This window comes from Bos javanicus, chromosome 17, assembly GCF_032452875.1.
Source record: "Bos javanicus breed banteng chromosome 17, ARS-OSU_banteng_1.0, whole genome shotgun sequence".
NCBI lineage: Eukaryota > Metazoa > Chordata > Mammalia > Artiodactyla > Bovidae > Bos > Bos javanicus.
In genome coordinates, this window is record NC_083884.1 from 44,570,022 (window position 1) to 44,585,349 (window position 15,328).

Sequence of the window (15,328 nt, forward strand, 5' to 3'; positions counted from 1 at the left end):
ATGTTTTTCTGGAACTCTCTTGCTTTTTCGATGATCCAGCCAATGTTGGCAATTTGATCTCTGGCTCCTCTGCCTTTTCTAAATCCAGCTTGAACATTTTGAAGTTCACAGTTCATGTACTATTGAAGCCTGGCTTGGAGAATTTTGAGCATTACTTTGCTAGCATGTGAGATGACTGCAATTGTGCAGTACTTTGAGCATTCTTTGGCATTGCCCTTTTTTGGGATTGGAATGAAAACTGACCTTTTCTAGTCCTGTGGCCACTGCTGAGTTTTCCAAATTTGCTGGCATATTGAGTGCAGCACTTTCACAGCATCATCTTTCAGGATTTGAAATAGGTCAACTGGAATTCCATCACCTCCCCTAGCTTTGTTCGTAGAGATGCTTCCTAAGGGCTGCTTGACTTCGCATTCCAGGATGTCTGGCTCTTTGTGAGTGATCACACCATCATGGTTATCTGGGTCAGGAAGATGTTTTTTGTATGATTCTTCTGTATATTCTTGCCACCTCTTCTTAATATCTTCTGTTTCTATTAGTTCCATAGCATTTCTGTCCTTTATTGAGCCCATCTTTGCATGAAGTGTTCCCTTGGTATCTCTAATTTTCTTGAAAAGGTCTCTAGTCTTTCCCAGTCCATTGTTTTCCACTATTTCTTTGCACTGATCACTGAGGAAGGCTTTCTTATCTCTCCTTGCTATTCTTTGGAACTCTGCATTCAGATGGGTATATCTTTCCTTTTCTCCTTTGCCTTTAGCTTCTCTTCTCTTCTCAGCTATCTGTAAGGCCTTCGCAGACAACCATTTTTCCTTTCTGTATGTCTTTTTCTTGCATTTCTTCCAAGTTGACCATTTTATTGGCATATAGTTACTTGTAGTGGTCTCTTGTGAGCCTTTCTATTTCTGTAGTGTTTGTTGTAATTTCATTTCTGAGTTTATTGATTTGGGCCCTCTCCCCTTTTTTCTTGATGAGTCTGGCTAAAAGTTTGTCAGTTTTGTCTCTTCAAAAAACCAATTTTTAGTTTCATTGATCTTTTCCTTTTTTTTTTCTTCCCTTATCTCTATTTCAGGTACTTCTCTTCTGATCTGTATGATTTCTTCCTACTAACTTTGGATTTTGTTTTTCTTTTTTTAGTTGCTTCACATGTAAGGTTGGCTTGTTTATTGGAGATTTTTCTTGTTTTCTGAAGTAAGCTTGTATCACTATAAACTTCTCTCTTAGAACTGCTTTTGCTGCATCCCGTAGGTTTGGGGTCATCATGTTTTTATTTTCATTTGGCTCTATGTATTTTTTTTTTTATTTCCTCCTTGATTTGTTCAGTGGTCCATTAAATCACTGGCATATTATAGCCTCCATGTGCTTGTATTTTTTGCATTTTTTTTTCTTGCAGTTGATTTCTTCAACCATGTTGTGGTTGCAAAAGATGCTTGATATGATTTCAGTTTTCTTAAAATTATGTAGGCTTGTTTTGCAGTGATCTGGAGAATGTTCCACATGCTCTTGAAAAGATTGTATATTCTGCTGATTTTGAGTGTAATGTTCTCTATGTTTATATTAACCAGTTTAGTCTAATGTGTTCTTTAAGGCCAGTGTTTCCTTACTGATTCTTTAGTCTACATGATCTGTCCATTGATGTAAGTGGGGTGTTAAAGTCCCCTATTTTATGTGTTTGTGTGTGTGTGTGTAATATATAAAACCAGTGGCCCAGCAGTAAAGAATCCACCTGCAATGCAGGAGACACAGGAGATGGCAAGTTCAAACCCTGGGTCAGGAAGATCCTCTGGAGAACGAAATGGCAACCCACTCCAGTATTCTTGTCTAAAGAATCCAGTGAACAGAGGAGCATGGTGGGCTACAGTCCATAGGGTTGCAAAGAGTCAGATATGACTGAAGTGACTGAACACAGCAGCACAGCACATTACTGTGTTACTGTCAGTTTCTCCCTTCATGTCTGTTAACATTTGCATTATACATTGAGGTGCTATGTTAGGTGCACATTTTTACAATTATTATATCTTCTTCTTGGATTCATCCCTTAATTATTATATAGTGTCCTCTTTTGTGACACAGAAGTTCTGGATTTGTTTCTGTAGGTCTCCTTTTTCCTGTCTTTTGTTCTCTTCTCTTGTGATTTGATGACTCTCTTTAATGTTAGGCTTGTATCCCTTTTTCTTTTCTGGTGTGTATATCTATTACAGATGTTTTGATTTGTGGTTACCATGAGGTCTTTGTATAGCAATCTGTATATATAAGTGATTAAGTTGCTCATCTTTTTAATTTCAAATGCATTTTTTAAAGCCTGCATTTGTGTTCTCCTCCCCGCACAATTACTGTTGTTACCATATTTTACATCTATTTTATGATCCCTTAACTGCTTATTGATAAATGATTTTAAGCTTTGTCTTTTAACCTTACCAGCTTTATGTGTGGATCACCAGCTTTACTGTGTGTTTGCCTTTACTGGTGGACTTTCTCGTTTCTTAATTTTCTTTTTCACCTTGAGACATTCCTTTGTCATTTGTTGTAAAGCTGGTTTGGTGGTGCTGAATTCTTTTAGGTTTTCTTTAGTCTTTAAAGTTTTTGATTTCTGTCAAATCTGAACAAGATTCCTTGGTAGGCAGAGTATTCTTGATTGTAGATTTTTCCCTTTCATCACTCTCAAAGTGTGTGATGTGCTGTTTACAGTCAGGTTTCTTATTTTCTGGTGGTATTTTGAATTTTTAAAAGAGTATGTTTATGCTTTCTTGTCATCTTAGAAGACTTTGGGACAGAAATCCATCTTGATTTAAAATCCAGGTATCACGACTTCTCTAGTGGTCCATTGGTTAAGAATCTGCCTGCTAATGTAGGAGATAGGGGTTCGATCCCCAATCTAGGAAGATTCCTCATGCCATGGGGTAATTGAGCCCATGCAGCTACAGAGCCTACACTCCAGAGCCTGCAAGCCACAACTACTTAAGCCTGCTTGCTCTAGAGCCTGCATGCCACAACTACCAAAAGCCCATGCCCTAGAGCCTGTGCTTTGCAACAGGAGAAGCCACCTCACTGAGCAGCTTGTGCACTGTAGCAAGCAAAAGGCCACGCACAGCGACAAAGATCTAGAGCAGTCAAAAATAAATAAATAAAATTAATTTTTAAAATATCTGGGTATCTTTCTGCAACCTAAATTAAGTTATATCACTTCCATCCTGTAAAAGCTCTAATGGCTAATTGTCAGCAGTGATAAGGTGTGGTAACCACATCTGCCTTGCTCCCACTGTGGCCTGCTGTCCATTCACTACAATGTACCCTGTGTCCTTGTCTGACTGAACTGTTTATACTGTGTTACCCCTAGCAGTTTGGGTTCCCATTTTGGATCTGCTGTCACTCAGAATGCTTTTGTACCCCCTTTTCTCTGGAAACCACTACTAATTTCCTAAAACTTTATTTCATGTATCATCTCTTCAATAGAGACTGATATGACCATAGATGGAGTGCTGGGCTCCCTCTCTGACCCATGTCATGCCCTCACTGGCCTTTCTGCCTCAACTCTTAAAGCAGCTTGCTTTATTTATAAGTGTACATATTTGTGTATGTCTACAACCTAAGAAGTTTTTGAGGATATTGTTTTATTATCTTTCTTTTGTCACTGCCTCTTCTGGTGCCAAATTTGACATTCAGTGAAAACTTTGTTGGTGGTTTGGAAAATTTAAAGTCATGTATTTCAGTTCTCATGTAAATGAGAGGATGAAAGAATGCGTAATTGCATTTTATCTCACAAAATAGAGTGCAAAAGTTGGGACCCAATAGACATTCTGTAACTTGCCGTGATAAGAATGATGTGTTTAAGCTCTGGTACTTGTTTCCTACATCACCTAGTGATTCCTGCTTCTGATTCACTAGGATTGTGCTCTTACAGGGGTCATTCTCATTTGAAGATTTATCTGTGGACTTCACCCAGAAGGAATGGCAGCTACTGGACCCCCATCAGAAGGACTTATACAAGGATGTCATGTTGGAGAATTATAGCAGTCTCGTGTCACTAGGTAAGAAAAGCTACCCAGGATTTCCCTGGCAGTCCAGCAGTTAGAACTCTGTGCTTCTACTTCAGGGGGCCTGGGTTCAGTTCCTGGTCAGGGAATTACGATCCTGAGAGCTTTGTGGCATGGCCAAAAAAAGAAAAACTTCCCAGAAGACCTCATATTGTGTCTAGTACCTTGCTTGTTCTTTTTTAGTTTCTGAGAGTTCTGGGACTTGCAAAATTTTTAATGATTTTGGACCTAAATTTTAGAGATCAAAGTTCTTGGACTATGACAGTCCCAGGGAAAGTATTTGAACCTCACTTTCCAATAATGAAGTCTTAATTTCATTGTGCCGCCTCTGAAGCTAATAGTAATAGTGGTAGTTAGGCTCCTGAGGCTTCGCCAACAAAGGTCTATATTGTCAAAGCTATGGTTTTTCTAGTTTTCATATATAGATGTGAGTGAGAGTTGGACCATAAAGAAGGCTGAGTGTTTAAAAATTGATGCTTTTGAACTGTGGTGTTGGAGAATACTCTTGAGAGTCACTTGAACTGCAAGAGGATCAAACTAGTCAATCCTAAAGGAAATCAATCCTGAATATTCATTGGAAGGACCTATGCTGAAACTGAAGCTCCAATACTTTGGCCACCTAATGTGAAGAGCCAACTCATTAGAAAAGACCTTGATTCTGGGAAAGATTGAATATGGTTGGATGGCATCACTGACTCAGTGGACATGAGTTTGAGCAAGCTCTGGGAGATGGTGAAGGACAGGGAAGCCTGGCATACTGCAGTCCATGGGGTCACAAAGAGTCGGACATGACTGAGTGACTGAACAACAACAAAGCTCCTGAGGCATGTAATTTACCGAATTTCACATATTGTTCTTATATTGACTCAATTGTAAGAGCAATTCTGTGTGGCAGATGTGTTGCACTCTTTTTTTTTTTTCTTTTTTTTCTTCTAATGAGGAAATTGAGACAAAGAAAAAAGTTAAGTATTTTTCCCAAGGCCTGACAGCTAGGAAATGAGCCTGAATTTGAACCAGAGCAGACCAACTACAGAGACTCTGAAGGGTTTATGGTTTTGGACTTGAGTTATAGAAATCAAAGATTCTTAGACCATATTATCCACTGGGGAGACTGTTACCATTCCTCTGAGGATTGTTTACTTTGTTGGTATTCATGTGGGTGGCTTCACTGGGTCAACTAATTCCAAACCTTGCTCCTTCTTCAGAGGCCTCAAAGGCCATGCAGTAGGGGCCAAGGTCTTTGTGATTTTCCCTGAACAGGGTATGAAGTTATGAAACCTGGTGTCATCCTTAAATTGGAGCAAGGAGAAGACCCATGGACAGGAGATGGAGAAATTCCAAGTTCAGGCTCAATAGGTGAGTGTATGAAGACCAGAGAGAGGAGAGAAGGTGGAAGTCATTCTCAGCAGGGTGGTGGTTGGCATCCTTGAAATGTGCCTTAGAGGGCTCTGTTCAAAATCTCAAACCCTTAACGGTGATTCAGGACAGTTAACATGAGCTACTGAAGTGAATCACATTACATGTGGCTTCTTTGCTCGTAGCTTGAAGTGAAATGTTTCCAGCTGGTTTGGCCCATGACGTTATTCCCAGTCTTTCACATCTGGGACTTTGACTTCTTGTTAGGTATTCTGTCTCCTGATGTGGTTAATCTCCTTTTGTCCTCCCTTCTCTCTGTGGTCAAAGACACCTGTGCTTGACCATCAGGGCTTTATTTTTCCTTGCTTTGGGTGTCTCTGATGTGAAACCCTTTCTGTTCAGCCTTATTATATCAGAAAGTGGATTATCATTCCTCCCAAACTGTTGGTCCACTTCTCCCCTAGTTGGTCAAGTTCTGTTGTGCTTTTTCTGTAGCTTAGACATGGAGTATATGGAATTACCTCTTTTCTACCTTTTTTTTTTTTTTTTACTAAGTTTTTTACCTTTGGAAAACATCTTTTGAAAGACTTCTCTATTCCCACTTAAAACTAAGGCTAGTCTGAACTTCCCAAATTACTAGCTAGTGTAGATCCCAGTTCTCACCTTCTTTTGTGAGTTACGTGGCACCACCAAGCATCCAGCACTGCTCTGATCAGCTGGGCCCTCCTCCTCGTTTCCTATTGTGTGACACTGACTTAATTCAAGGTGCCTCAAAAGCAGACCCTGAGATACTTAGTGGGACTGTGATCTCCACAGTGTTAGTGGGAGAAGGGGAAGTGAGATGGGGTGAGAGAGGAATGCATGAACAGTGTGCTTCTGGGAACCCTCTGAGGAACCAGAAAGCTAGTACCACCCTCTGCCTCCTGTCCCTCAGTGACTGAGTATTGCCCCAGGGAATATTAGGGCTCCAGAGTATCTGGCATCCCTGCACATGGCCCAAAAATGCACTTGCAGCCCATCTCTCCATCTCGTGGTGGAGCGATGTGGGCACGCTGGTTGGGCCCCACAATTGGCCTGAGCTGCAGTGTCCTCTGAGTGTGGCTGAAGGGGGGCAGATGACACTGAGGACCTGTGGAGTGAGCCCATGTAGCCTGTTCAGCAATTACTCCCTTTGCTCCAAGTTGGTGGTCAGTTTCATTTAAACTTAATCTACTGTCTGCTTTCTGTTCTTGTTTACAGTGTTTAAAGTGTTTTTCAATACCTAGAGGTTAGACATTGCAGTCATACTAGGAAACTAAACATTAAAAGGCATTAGTTCCCTCAAATAGCATTTCTAGGTTTTTATTCAATAAACACGACTATGGAAAGACTTATGGGATTTTTTTTTTCCTTCATAGATCAAGTCTTTCAAGTAAATGGTCACATGACTTGGCACAAGGATAACAAGAAGTTTAAAAATATGAAACAAGATCATGAATGTGATGCACTTGGAAAAAAGTTTAATCTGAGCATGAACTTTATTCCTTTAAGGAAATCAAACAAAGAAGGTGACATAGATGGATTAATTTTAAAACATCATTTAGATTTTCTTATTCCAAAAGCAAACTATGGAAGAATGGAACCAGCTGACTTAAACATATTTGATAAATTATTTCTCCATACCAAGACTGAGGAAACTGATACTTGGTTAAAATACTATGCATGTGATAAAGTTAGCTATAAGAAGTCACAGATCATCATATATCACAGAAGTCGTTCAGGGGAGAAGCTCTATGAATGCAGTGAATGTAGGAAACGCTTCAGTAAGAAATCAAGTCTCATTAAACATCAGAGCAGACATATAAGAGAAATAGCCTATGGCTGTGGTAAATGTGGCAAGACTTTCCCCCAGAAGTCACAGTTTATTACACATCATAGAACTCATACAGGAGAGAAACCTTACAATTGTAACCAGTGTGGGAAAGCCTTCTCCCAAAAGTCACAGCTGACATCCCATCAGAGGACACATACAGGAGAGAAACCTTATGAATGTGGTGAGTGTGGGAAAGCCTTCTCCCGGAAGTCACATCTCATATCACATTGGAGGACACACACAGGAGAGAAGCCCTATGGATGCACTGAATGTGGGAGGGCCTTTAGTGAAAAGTCAAATCTCATCAATCATCAAAGGATTCATACAGGAGAGAAACCTTTTGAATGCAGAGAATGTGGAAAAGCCTTCAGCAGGAAGTCACAGCTTGTCACACATCACAGGACCCACACAGGAACAAAACCCTATGGATGTAGTGATTGTAGAAAAGCCTTCTTTGAGAAATCAGAGCTAATTAGACATCAAACAATTCATACTGGAGAGAAACCCTATGAATGCAGTGAATGTGGGAAAGCCTTCAGAGAGAGGTCTAGTCTAATTAACCATCAGAGAACCCATACAGGAGAGAAGCCTCATGGATGCATCCAGTGTGGGAAAGCCTTTTCCCAGAAATCTCACCTCTTATCACATCAGATGACACACACAGGAGAGAAACCCTTTGTATGCACTAAGTGTGGGAAGGCTTTCAGTAGGAAATCCCAGCTTGTCAGGCATCAGAGAACTCATACAGGTGAAAAACCCTACGAGTGCAGTGAATGTGGGAAAGCTTTCAGTGAAAAATTAAGCCTCACTAATCACCAGAGAATTCATACAGGAGAAAAACCGTATGTGTGCAGTGAGTGTGGGAAAGCCTTTTGTCAGAAGTCACATCTCATATCACATCAGAGGACACACACAGGAGAGAAACCCTATGAATGCAGTGAATGTGGGAAAGCCTTTGGTGAAAAGTCAAGCCTTGCAACACATCAGAGAACCCATACAGGAGAAAAACCTTATGCATGCAGGGACTGTGAAAAAGCCTTCTCCCAGAAGTCACAGCTCAATACTCACCAGAGAATTCATACAGGAGAGAAACCGTATGGATGCAGTCTTTGTCAAAAAGCTTTCTTTGAAAAATCAGAACTAATTAGACATCAGAGAACTCATACAGGAGAAAAACCTTATGAATGCAGTGAATGTAGGAAAGCCTTCAGGGAGAGGTCAAGTCTCATAAATCATCAGAGGACACATACAGGAGAGAAACCCTTTGAATGCAACGACTGTGGCAAAGCCTTCTCTAGGAAGTCACACCTCATACCACATCAGAGGACACACACGGGAGAGAGACCCTACAGTTGCAGTGAATGTAGAAAGGCCTTCTCTCAGAAGTCACAGCTTGTTAATCATCAGAGAATCCATACAGGAGAGAAACCTTTTCAATGCAGTGAATGTGGGAAAGCCTTCTCCCAAAAGTCACAGCTCATTAATCATCGGAGAACTCATACAGTAAAGAAATCCTAAGAATGGTGTTAATGTTAGTCTTTGACAGAGATCTTCATCAGTTATGGTAAATCTTTCAGATAATAGTTACATCACTTTATATGTCTGAATACACTTTTAAGTTAGGAACTCTAAATAGGTTATGTCAGGGAAGCTTTCAGCAGACTAATGTGTTTATTATATTAGAATCCTTAGAGGGAGAATGACCCTATGAATTGCAGTGGATTTCAGAAAGCTTTCAAACTGTCGTCAAACCTTTTACAGTAGAAAATTAACAGTACAGAAGAATACTGTGACTATCAGAAAGCTTTCCAGAGATCAAATTTCATTAGCCATTGGAAAAATTACCACTGAAAATGAACCCTATTCCAGTGAGTTAAGGAAAACTTCATGAATACAGCAAGTGAGGTGATATTTTCATCAAGAAATAACAGCTCATTGTACATAAGAAGATGCCCTCAGGAATGAATTCTTTGAAAATCCTATATATAGGACAATCTTTGGCAAGTAACCCCACCATATTGTGTCCTGTGGGTATACCTAACAGTTTAAAGACATTAGAAATACATGCCCCTTGAAATAATGCTATAATAGAAAGCCATGCAGTCTTTATAGACATGGGTACCAAAAATAACTGGTTCTAAATTATATTAAGGCTCAAGTATGAAGTTTCTAAAAACGTCAATAAATTGAGTCTTTGGAATACAAAATTTCTCCATGGTATATAATTATGGCTTATTTTCCTGTGTCACAGGTTGTGTTTTGTATTTTGGAATTACAGATGGTAATGTAATTGGGAGCATGAGATGTACATGCCTTGTAGTGCCTCTGATGTCTATCAAGACATACTATGTGCCACTGGTTTTTCTATTTTAATAATACTATAAAAATGGTAACTCATAGGACATGTCTTACTGCTCAATAAGTAGCATGTAATATCAACACATTTCCTTGTGATTTGTTAGTTTATAAAAGGCTCTATTGTTGTCAGTGACCTTTCTCTTTAGTAGCAAAAGCCAACATTATATAAAGTCTTTTGGATCCTAGACTCTGAGAAACAGTTTATATAAAACCTGGTTAATAAGTATTCTAGTGTAGAACTGCAGAATGGTATGAGTGAATTGTGAGGAGTGAGCACTGTGGCTCTGCACTCCTGCTCAGTGGCATTAACTTGGAGCAGAATGCCCTCCTTGTGTAACGAGGTACCTCCATGCATCCAGTGTGTGTATCTTAAGTGTTATGTCACCCAAGAACAACTTGTATTTTAATTTACTGTGATGAATTGTCATGAATATTGTGTGCTGCTATTATGTTTTTGGTGTTTTCTAAAATATCCTGTAAAAATTAGATGAAGAAACTAGTTATTTGAGAGTCACTATCCAGAGAATATAAAGGACAGAAGATTTTGTGGTGAGAACCATATTTTTTATGTATCCCAGGAAGCCTATTTTGCCTTCCTGCAGATTTCTGTGATTACCAGACAGGTATCAGAAAACAAGCTTTTTATTATTTCATCATTGGAAATATTTGTGTTTCACTTGCCTTTCAACTGTCATATCATGCACAAGAGAAAGTTCCCATGTGTGCTTACCATTTTATAAGGGTGTTCCTTCTGGAAATGCATGACCCATGCCTACGTCTATTTAGACTTTTGTAGTAATTTCTCTATAATGTCGTTCGACAAAATCAACTATGTTTTTTGTATGATGGTGAAAATCAGAAAAGTCTAGTCTAGTTTCCATACTTGGAAAAATCAGGTCTTCTCTCATGTGCAAGTCGTTTTAACAGTGTGGTGTTTGGTAACTTTGATTCTAGCAGCATTTTTTTCTTTACCTACAGTTTTACATCATTGTTGTAAAATTGGAATATTAAATAAATGAGGGTAATTTCATGAACTATTGTACCAGAATTTCAACAAAATCCTATTTCCCAAATTTTTATTCATACATAAATGTATGGACTTTTCTCACTAATACCTTAAGGTCATTTTACCAGGTTGGTGAAACAGACCTATGTAAAAAACAAGTAGTTACAGTGTGGTGTTTTACTTTGTGGGTTGTTGTTGTTGTTTTCCATTTTTTCTTTTCCATCTATCCTGGGTCTCTTTCCTCAGCCCAGTGATTGACTTGTTGGGTCTTGGATTGGGCCCAGGAGTCTGTTGTCTAAAAACTTCCAAGTTTTTCTCACTCCTGTTCTAGATTATTTTTGAACTATTAAGCAGTTAATCTTAGAACTTCCTTTATGAGATGATGAAACTTCACTGACCTTTTGATTGAATCCCAAGGGCGAATGTGATTCCTAAGGGTCTGATGTCAGTCATCCCGTGCCAGGGCTGATGCTGGCAGCAGGGCTTTTGTTTATCAAAATACCTGATGTTCCACATCCCAAGTGTGTGGTGTAGAACTCACCTGGCATTTTGTCTTCTGAAGGGTCACAAGAGGCCTCTGATTCTGAAATTAGAGATTCTTAGTGTTACATTTTTAAGACACCTTGGTAAACCACAAAAATATATTTCTCCTCACTGATTCTACTGCAAATGCTGCATCAAGAAGAAAGCCAATTTTAAAGTTAGGCTGGATTTACCTATGGTTTTGTGAAGCTCAATAATTGAGAGGAGGAGCATCTCTTTCCCTTTCCTCTTTCACCACCCAGGCTCCTCCCCTGGTGTGGAAACAATCCTGCAGGGCATACTTTCTATTATATTCCTTACACTAAGTACTGGATCTTCTGGAGGTCCTATCTATGAATTCTGAGACCTATACCAGGATTGCCTTGTGTTCAGTTTTTCTTTGTGGGCTTTGATATTTTCAGACACCATTATCTGTATGGGTCTATATGTTCCTGATATTTTGATTTCCTTTGACATTTTGATCACATGTATAACCCTGAGATGAAATGAACCCAAAGAATACCAGACATATCTACCAATATCTGCATTACATAGCAAAGTATACATCCATAGATATTTGAACTCTACACTCAAGATCTCAGTCATTTGGTCATTTACTCCAGTATGTGCCCAGATTGTCAATTTCATTGAGTTTGTTAGCCTACAAACATAATACCAACAAGTTTTCAGATGCTGAGTACCTAGTGCTGGCCTGCATGCCAGTTAACTAATTCATCCATGACTTTTGCAGCTGTATGCATATTTTTTGCCCTTTTCATCCTTTCAGTCCATTTTTTGCACTTATATATATACTAGTTATTTTAAGATGCAATTCTGACTATACACTCTTGTATTGAAATACCATATGGCTAATTGTAGACTTGGCTTCCCAAGTGGCTGAGCAGTAAAGAATCCACCTGCCAATGCAGGAGACACAGGAGACATGGCTTTGGTCCCTGGATCAGGAAGATCCACCTGGAGAAGGAATGGCAACCCACTCCAGTATTCTTACCTGGCAAATCCCATGGACAGAGGATCCTGGTGGGCTACAGTCCATGAGGTTGCAAAGAGTTGGACATGACTGAGCACGTGTGTGTGCGTGCATGCACACACACACACACACACACACACACACACAATTGTGGACTTAAGCTGTAATATCCTCATGGTATATGAGGACTTTTATACAAAACCATACCTGTTCATAATTTCTGAATACTTTATCTTTCCTCTTACAGTTTTGGTTTTGTTTTGTTTTTGCGTCCTTAAACTATTTGAGAGTTCTACAATCTCTCATTTTACGCTTTTGTGTGTGTGTGCTTTTTTGTCGATCTACTGCCACTGAAATGCCTTTGTTCCTTGTTAAATACCTATTCAACCTATGTGAACCTGTACATGTATTTCACTGGTGATAAAATCGTTGCATGTTTTATCTTTCCCATTAGGAAGCTTCTGGAAAGCTAGGACTCTCTTGTTTGTCTATATAATTTTAACAACTGAAGCTTTGGTACATAAATGTGAGTGGTGTCAGTGGCTGTGTTCTCTACCACATGAGGAGGCATAGCTGCAATGAGAGAAGTGTGAAGCCACCGTGGAAGCCAAGTCATGAGCATCCTGGCTGGGTTCCAGGATCTGGTTCTCGTCTTGAAGTCTGGGTTCATCTCTGCCATTTTCCTGCCTGGACTTATTGGATTTTTTTCTGTGAGATATCCCAAATATCCTTATAATAAATCCCCATGTTTGTTTCAGCTGGTTCAAGTTGTGTTCATTATTACAACCCAAGTGCTGCTCCTCACTGACAGCAAGATCAGACTGTATCATAAGCTGGGGCCTCTGGAAGCAGATACTGAGGTGTGCCGGGGTCCAGCCCCGGTTGGATCCAGGGATTCCCTCAGGATGACAGCGTTGGCGATTAAGGTATAGCAAAGGCTGAGAGATTTATTAGATGCTCAATAATAACTGGTTTACACGGGAAATCAATAAAGTTCGTGACACCAAACTTGCTCTGACCACAGAGGCTGCAGGCGCCCTCTCAAATAGCGGAAGGTGCCCCACCTTAGACACCTTCTCGAGTGGGTCTTAGAAGCCCAGGCAAATAAGTGGTTGCAGAGGACCCCCGTGCTCCAAATTATTTTGGCATGAAGGAAGAACAGAGGAGAAAAGGAGGAAAAGGAAACAAGAAAGAACGACACGGGGAGACCAAGCTTCAGTGAGCAAGGCCCATAGATTTATTTTCAACAGGGGCTTTTATACCCTAAGTTGCACATAGAGGATAATAGGGGGTGTGAAATCATGCAAAGTCAGCAGTCTTTGATCCTTATCGAAACCAGTGTTTCTTTTCTGCAAACTTATCGTATACAAATAGTTTCTGTGATTTATATCATCTTCTGGCCAGAAGGCCTGTTAACATTTTATGACTCTGATAAAGGTTTGTCAACCATAAGACTTATTTTCTCTAAGAGTAATTATTTTAAAGTTTGGCGCCATCCTCCGAAGGTGTTAGATAAAGTTGCATTCCTACAGGGCAGATGTGCAGTGGGTTTACAACAAAGGAAAGAATTTATTACCTTAAGGGTATAAAGTTGTTAACACCAAGGCCACTACTTATTTTTTCTACATACCAACTATATTAATTAATACACTTCCAAGGATACAATACAGGGGATGTGGAAGCTTGGCAGCAAGCATTGGCTCAACAATGAAATCTTCTACTAGTTCTATTCTAACAATTTCTAACTCTCCGAGAGGCTCTATACTATTTGAATATCTTAAGCTTCCCATGCCTCTCGCGGTTGGGAGACTGTAAACAATTGTATGCATAGCTGTAGGAGTCCGGGTAAGCCTGTCAGGCAAGTTAGAGAGCCATCTGAAGGGTTTGTGAACGAAAACACTCTTGTCGCGCCCAGGAACTTTATTAACTGGAGCTGTAAGTTAACTCTTTTTCAGAAAGAGAGATGGTGGTGGGGGATAGCCCCCCGTAAAGTCAGAGGTGAGAGCACAAAGCAGTAAAGTAGGCAGACTCTGGTTTTGGAGGTAGATGCTCAAGAATTTCCAGGGGGACTCCTGAAGCTCAATCCTGCCTCTACGTCTGTCAAGCCTCCTTCCTCATGACCTTTGCCATGGGCGGAGTTCCTCACGCTGGCTCCTGGCAGAGGTGAACTTTGAGGTGCAAGATGTTTTTTGAGAATCAACATGAAGTAATGGGAGAAGAGAAAGGAATGGATTGGTCAGAGGAAAATCACAACTGCACTGTAGGTTGTGGAGACCTTGGCCAGACCAGCAAAGGCTCTGAAGAGAATCACTCGTAAAAGTGTCACATATTTGGCCATGACATTCAGGCCCTTACAATCCTGAGCTGTCAGTCAGTAGAGGCAGGCTGCCCTGAGGAGAGAGTGATCTCAGGTGAAGCAGCCCTTTTCCCCTGAGACCAACTCTGGATAAGCTGGCAAGTGGAGGAAGTCCCTGCCTCTGGGCATCAGGTTGTTCCTGGAAGAGGGATCTGGGTGGTTCAGCTCCACAACTGCACAGAGCATCCCTTCCAAGGTTGGGTTTGCCTAGAGAGAGACTAAGAAGAGGAAAATCAGGAAGAACTACAGCCCTCCTGTTGCAACTGTTTGCTCTCACCTTTTATGCATTCCAGATTCTCACAGCTACCACCATTGCTGACATCAGCGTGAGCCAGATCCTCATTCCTAAGGGCTCTGAGCCCTGGTCACCATGCCCTTCACACACCCAAGCTGCTGTGTTTCTCCAGTTACCATCACAAGTGGGCAAGGAAACTCCAAGAAGGATCTCAGTGTGTTACCCGCATCAACTCAGACTCCCTGCCCTGTGTATGATGGCAGCCCATTCTCCCCATGATGTATCAGACACCCTGCATAGACAACAGCTCCTCTTTCCTGCTGGTCCCTGGTTATAAGGAGCACAATCCTCAAGTCGTTTCTGTCTTTATTAATTAAGTGGAAAACGCTCTGTCCCTGGTGAAATGTATGTCTCCTGTGGGGTTCAAGACCTCTTAACTCTGCAGCCTGGAGTGAGGTGTCCAGGAAGCACAAGGGCCCCTGGAGGGCCTTTGGTAGTGGTGGTTGGTGAGGCCTACCCTCACTGCTGGGTTCTTCCACTCTGAGAACACAGCACTGGCTTTTGTCCATTTCGTAGACTGGACTCTGAAGGGCAGCACCCTGTCCTGGCAAAATATTGCTTCTG

General features: G+C 40.7%; 1 protein-coding gene across 6 annotated transcripts in view; it reads left to right on the top strand.

Moving 5' to 3' along the window:
* The window catches only part of ZNF84 (zinc finger protein 84), a 28,072-nt gene extending 15,202 nt beyond the window's left edge, over positions 1-12,870 (top strand). For all 6 annotated transcript variants that reach the window (XM_061384379.1, XM_061384380.1, XM_061384382.1 and 3 more), the window contains 3 exons: positions 3,896-4,022; positions 5,289-5,384; positions 6,782-12,870. In XM_061384379.1, the coding sequence (XP_061240363.1) occupies positions 3,896-4,022; positions 5,289-5,384; positions 6,782-8,754 (2,196 nt within the window). In that variant the 3' untranslated portion in view covers positions 8,755-12,870. The remainder of the gene's footprint in view (positions 1-3,895; positions 4,023-5,288; positions 5,385-6,781) is intronic.
* Positions 12,871-15,328: the final 2,458 nt, after the last annotated feature.